The sequence below is a fragment of the Berghia stephanieae genome, chromosome 7 (genome assembly GCF_034508935.2).
Source record: "Berghia stephanieae isolate SIO BIC M18660-M18661 chromosome 7, UCSD_Bste_1.3, whole genome shotgun sequence".
Classification (NCBI taxonomy): Eukaryota; Metazoa; Mollusca; class Gastropoda; order Nudibranchia; family Aeolidiidae; genus Berghia; species Berghia stephanieae.
In genome coordinates this window covers 2821946-2827974 of record NC_088366.1, presented here as the reverse complement: position 1 = coordinate 2827974, position 6029 = coordinate 2821946, and the positions used below count along the sequence as shown (strand labels likewise).

Genomic DNA, 6029 nt, shown 5'->3' with positions numbered 1-6029 from the left:
CTTTGGATAGGACACTAGTCTATCGCAAAATACTTTCCACCAGATCTAGTAGCCCCAGGGGGAGGGGGGGGTGGGGTTCTTTTTTTAAGCTGTTAGATTCATTTTTGTTTATTACTCTTGTAAAAATTTGTGCTTTTGTATTTATTGACATGAGGGAAGTTGCATCTTTATTGATTAATTAATTATTTATTTAATTTTAAAATGTTGATCAATTTATTTTGTCTGCTTTTTCTCTTTTAAATTTAAAGATCTCTTTCATTCCTTTTTACCTATTGAAACTAGATTACGTTGTTATTGTTTTAAAAATTTCTCACATTTCTTATTTGTCAATGAAACTGATGTTTTATAGGTTTGTTTTTCTTTTTTCTTTCTCTCGATGTTGTTCCGATTTATAATTTTTGTTCTTTTCTTTTTAGGCTCATGGTGGAGTCTTGATTCCTGAGTGAGATCACCGTCACCAGTTGAGGAAAACGAAGGCCGAGGTGGAATTCACATCAAATATGCTCAATTGTGACCCAGTTTCTCAATCTGGTATTTTATGGGGAGGGGGGGGGGGAGGGAAGGGGTGAAGCAGATGATGACAAGTGAATTGTTTGACATTTAAATGACCAGGGATATAGGAATGCAGAGCTGCCTGCTTTAAATTTAAAAAAATTGTAGTTTCTTAGGAAAAAAAATAAATGAAAAGGTCGCAATAAATAGCATTACTAATCAATTATTTGCCTTCAGAATGATCACAAATACTCCAAAGTCCTGAATACAGTTTATACTCTCCTTTTCAACAAGATTAATTGAATCAAAAACGTCTATGCCGTTCTGGAGATGGGGCCAAAAATTAGATAATTTTACAAAGTTTTTGTAGCCCAAGGCAGGCCTGTGAATGACATTTTACTGGGTTTTTTTTTTTCTGCATAAGAACCTTTTTTCTATCTTCTTAATCAAGGAGTTCCACTAGCTCCATTGGTAGAGCATTCGCTTCACACGTAAAGGGACTGAGATCAATCCTGGGTGAATTCGAGATTAAATTTTTTAAAAACTTTTTATTCCCCATGTCCGTTCAGCAGTGATTGGGCACTTGGGTCTCTTAGATCTGAAGGAAAGTACTTTACAATAGACTAACTAACATCCTAGCAAAATAGTAGCAAGCAATTAATTGCTATTGTTCATCTCAAGCTATAGAGACTGGGATAAACTCCAGCTCAATGGGCCGAATAATAGCTATGAAGTGCTACTACTACTTCTTAATTACATAAAAATGTAGACACGAGTTCATATTTTTGGCTGTAAATACGGTCCTATCAAAAAGGTCAAGCAAGCGAGTGCTATCGTCCATTCCCAATCTTTAGAGCACAAGTCTCATATTTTTGGCTGTAAATTCATTGTTCACCCCCCTAAACCATACCAACATACAGATTACCATTTTGAGGAGAAAGGTTACAAATGATAGATTTAAGGCTTCTCAATCAATGCTCAGTGCTTGAAAGAATTTTGTTGGGGGTCATATTGTAAGATTAAAATCTTTTGAAGTGAGCAAACATTTCTTTCTTTGTGAAGGATATAATTTCAATTTAGACATCCATTTTGTAGACGAAAGACAATCCAACATGTCAGCTATGGATGTTGTTGATTTTGGTGTCATCAGTGCACAGAATGTTGTCAAATATAATTGAGACAAAAAAAATGATTAGAAACATTTGTTAAATTCATTTCAAGATGTGATTTATTGAAATCCATTGATGGCATTGAACGAAAGAGAAGATCTACATGTTCAACTCAGAAAGGGTATAAATAATATGCCAGTGCATGACATAATCAGTCGGAAGGTGAAAATTTTGGATTTGAAATTTTTTGCATTTTCTAAAAGAATATGTTTACCAGAGCATTTTAATCTTTATTTGAACTAAATTTCATGAAATAGAGTCAGGTGAATGGGAAAGGTATCCAGTAACTTTTCTCAAATTTCATACTTTTTCAACTTGACTACCTGTAAAAAATATTTAGAAGTGAGATTAAGCTTTGATATATCCCGAAGATGTACAAAAAGGGTTGATTTAATCATTAATCAGGCCTGTAAATCTTCTGACTATTGTCGGATTTCTGACAGTACGATTTTGCTCTATATATTCTGTTTAGTGCTAATATTTTTTTAAAGATTGATAAAAATTAATAGTAAAAATGAAATTCGTAATGTCAAAGAACAGAACCAACAAAAAAATAAAATAAAAGAGTTTTATTTCGTTCCTCGAAAAAATCAGATTTTATTCCGTTTCGAATGCCGACTTAAAAAAAAAAAAAAGAAAGAAAAAAAGAAACTTTTTAATTGTCGCATCAAAGACAAAACTGAACTAGACCGTTTATCAGTTTGCTATATTGTCACGAACCGACACGCTCTGCTAGACGTGAATGTATTCACTGCCTGCAGACTACTGTGCCACAGGCAGTGAGAGAGGGTTGTCTAACACACACCTAGTCAATTATAACTAGCACGCACAGTGTGTGTCGGACCGGGCCGTTTCTCTCTATTTTGCTACCAACACACATGCATTTCTCCGTTTCTCTTTTCTCCTTCTTATGGATTCTTTGGTTCAGTCTAAATGTCGATCGGAAAAAAATAATGCGAAATAATTATATTCTTCGAAATATATATTCTTCTTCGAAAGCTCTCAGCAGAAGTATACTTTCCTCACGACTGTGATTGTTTTAATTTTTCTCTCTTTCCTCCTTCACACACGACTGCACCACCTTGTCTTCTTTTTCTTCTTTTATAAGAATTAATAATCCAAATAAATGAACAAATCAGCTTAAAAATTTAACACAAACAAACAGGAGCGAAGATGCGCAGCTTCTCATGTCAAGCACTAGATGCACATCCTTCAAATCTTCCTTTCATTTTACAACTAACCCAGACCTGGGTCCAGAAATGTGTGCATTCGCTCAAATAATTGGGATTTTTTTTTTGGTACCATAAAATAAGGACCTCGTTATAAATGAGTTGGGGAAACTTTCAGGATTTGACTATTTTCGGGTGTTCAAAAAGTTCTGACAATTTTTTCACCAACCATTTACAGGCCTGATTAATGACAAGAACTCATTTTTTATAAAAATTGACCTTCTAACTAAACTTGGCAATATCTCAGTTCAAATCTTTTCACCATCCGACTGATTATGTCATTCAGTGCAACATATGTTTTTATAGAAATGCCTTTTTCCTTTCTTCTTCTTGACACGAAATGTTCGTAGTTGCTCCTGACAATTTATAGAACATTATCCATGTAAAGATTGGAAAAACAATTCTGTTAAGATATTAAGTGTGTAGAGATTAGTAAGCATCTTCTGTTTATTACATTGCTCTGTAAAACTTTATTCATCTTTGTGATTCACGTTTGTGAACTCAATTTGTGCACGGGTGAATTAAGCTAATGTATTAAAAAAAAGAACATGATCAATTTTGAAAAAATCATTGTTATTCATTCATGTATTGTTATTTATTATTTATTTATTTCCATTTGTTTATTTTTATTTATTTATTTATTTTTTTATAATCTATCCATATTTATTTATTTGTATTTATTTACATATTTATTCGTTTTTAAAACAAATTTATATTTATTTATTTATTTTTATTTATTATTTAATCAATTTTATTTATTTATGTATTTATTCAATTATTTATTTGTTTATATATTTATTTATCTGTATATTTACATTTATGTCATTTTGTCTTCCATTTTAGGCAAGGCTTTTAGACAGAGCTGTCTTCCTTTTTTTTCCACTAGGAATGATCTTGTTTATATTAGAGTCATAATCCATCCTGCCAGGAGTTTTAAAATCTCTTTTTGTCCTGTCCCTTGATTTTATTCCTTGATGAATAATCGATGAGTCATCATCCATCCTGCCAGGAGTTTTAAAATATCTTTTTGTCCTGTCCCTTGATTTTATTCCTTGATGAATTATCGATGAGTCATCATCCATCCTGCCAGGAGTTTTAAAATCTCTTTTTGCCCCTTGATTTTATTCCGTGATGAATTATCGATGAGTCATAATCCATCCTGCCAGGAGTTTTAAAATCTCTTTTTGCCCCTTGATTTTATTCCTTGATGAATTATCGATGAGTCATAATCCATCCTGCCAGGAGTTTTAAAATCTCTTTTTGCCCCTTGATTTTATTCCTTGATGAATTATCGATGAGTCATAATCCATCCTGCCAGGAGTTTTAAAATCTCTTTTTGTCCCTTGATTTTATTCCGTGATGAATTATCGATGAGTCATAATCCATCCTGCCAGGAGTTTTAAAATCTCTTTTTGTCCCTTGATTTTATTCCGTGATGAATTATCGATGAGTCATAATCCATCCTGCCAGGAGTTTTAAAATCTCTTTTTGCCCCTTGATTTTATTCCTTGATGAATTATCGATGAGTCATCATCCATCCTGCCAGGAGTTTTAAAATCTCTTTTTGTCCTGTCCCTTGATTTTATTCCTTGATGAATTATCGATGAGTCATCATCCATCCTGCCAGGAGTTTTAAAATCTCTTTTAGCCCCTTGATTTTATTCCGTGATGAATTATCGATGAGTCATCATCCATCCTGCCAGGAGTTTTAAAATCTCTTTTTGTCATGTCCCTTGATTTTATTCCGTGATGAATTATCGATGAGTCATCATCCATCCTGCCAGGAGTTTTAAAATCTCTTTTTGTCCTGCCCCTTGATTTTATTCCGTGATGAATTATCGATGAGTCATCATCCATCCTGCCAGGAGTTTTAAAATCTCTTTTTGTCCTGTCCCTTGATTTTGTCCCTTGATGAATTATCGATGAGTCATCATCCATCCTGCCAGGAGTTTTAAAATCTCTTTTTGTCCTGTCCCTTGATTTTGTCCCTTGATGAATTATCGATGAGTCATCATCCATCCTGCCAGGAGTTTTAAAATCTCTTTTTGTCCTGCCCCTTGATTTTATTCCGTGATGAATTATCGATGAGTCATCATCCATCCTGCCAGGAGTTTTAAAATCTCTTTTGTCCTGTCCCTTGATTTTGTCCCTTGATGAATTATCGATGAGTCATCATCCATCCTGCCAGGAGTTTTAAAATCTCTTTTTGTCCTGTCCCTTGATTTTGTCCCTTGATGAATTATCGATGAGTCATCATCCATCCTGCCAGGAGTTTTAAAATCTCTTTTTGCCCCGTGATGAATTATCGATGTTTACACAGATAACAATGACTAAGAATGAGCCCCATAAAATATTTTTATGGCAATTTTCTATCAGATTTCATCATGAAAACTTTCAGTTTTTAATTTGTTTTTATTTTTAATGATTGAGATTAACATTTTAAAAAATTTATGTTCTTGTTTGGCTATGTGATCTTGTGGTATGACATTGAATCGGAAGGTCCTAGGTTCGAGCAGCCTCGCTCGGCGCATAGTTGAGTCCTAAGAAAAGGCTCTTCTTTACTCACATTCTCTCACTGTACTTGTGTGTAAAATGAGTACCTGGCTGTAAACAGCGTTGTCTCTGTCGTAAAAATTTTTTTTATATTGCCTAACAGGCATCATGTCCCATCCTATATGTTAAGTGTTGCTATTGTCCAGAGACCCCTTGTAAAGCGCTTTGAGCACGTTTAGTATATGGTCTAGTGGTATGACACTTGGCTTAGGACTGGAAGCTTCAGGGTTCGAGTCCCGCTGTGAGTGGTGCATAGTTGAATCCTTGCAAAGGACTTTATCCTCATTCTCTCACTGTTCTCAGGTGTAAAATGAGTACCTGGCTGTTAACAGCGTTGTCTCTGTCCAAAAAAAACTGTACTATCGCCTAATAGGGGTCATGTTTCGTCTTACACGTTAAATATTGCTGCTGGCTAGGGACCTTCTTGTAAAGCGCTTTGAGCACGTTCAGTGGATACTCAATTTTAAGATAAATTTTATTTCGTCTGGTTACCAGGGCATTATCCATATTTATAAATTCTTTATAATCATTTCTCTTTTATAGTATTTATAGATGTGTATATTCATAATTGTGTGTTTTACTAGAA

The 6029-nt window shown here is 34.1% G+C and overlaps 1 protein-coding gene across 2 annotated transcripts in view; it reads left to right on the top strand.

Moving 5' to 3' along the window:
* LOC144976353 (N-terminal EF-hand calcium-binding protein 1-like) overlaps positions 1–2312 on the top strand; it is a 31580-nt gene extending 29268 nt beyond the window's left edge. For both annotated transcript variants that reach the window (XM_078920603.1, XM_078920602.1), the window contains one exon: positions 417–2312. In XM_078920603.1, the coding sequence (XP_078776729.1) occupies positions 417–442 (26 nt within the window). In that variant the 3' untranslated portion in view covers positions 443–2312. The remainder of the gene's footprint in view (positions 1–416) is intronic.
* The last annotated feature ends 3717 nt before the right edge of the window (positions 2313–6029 follow it).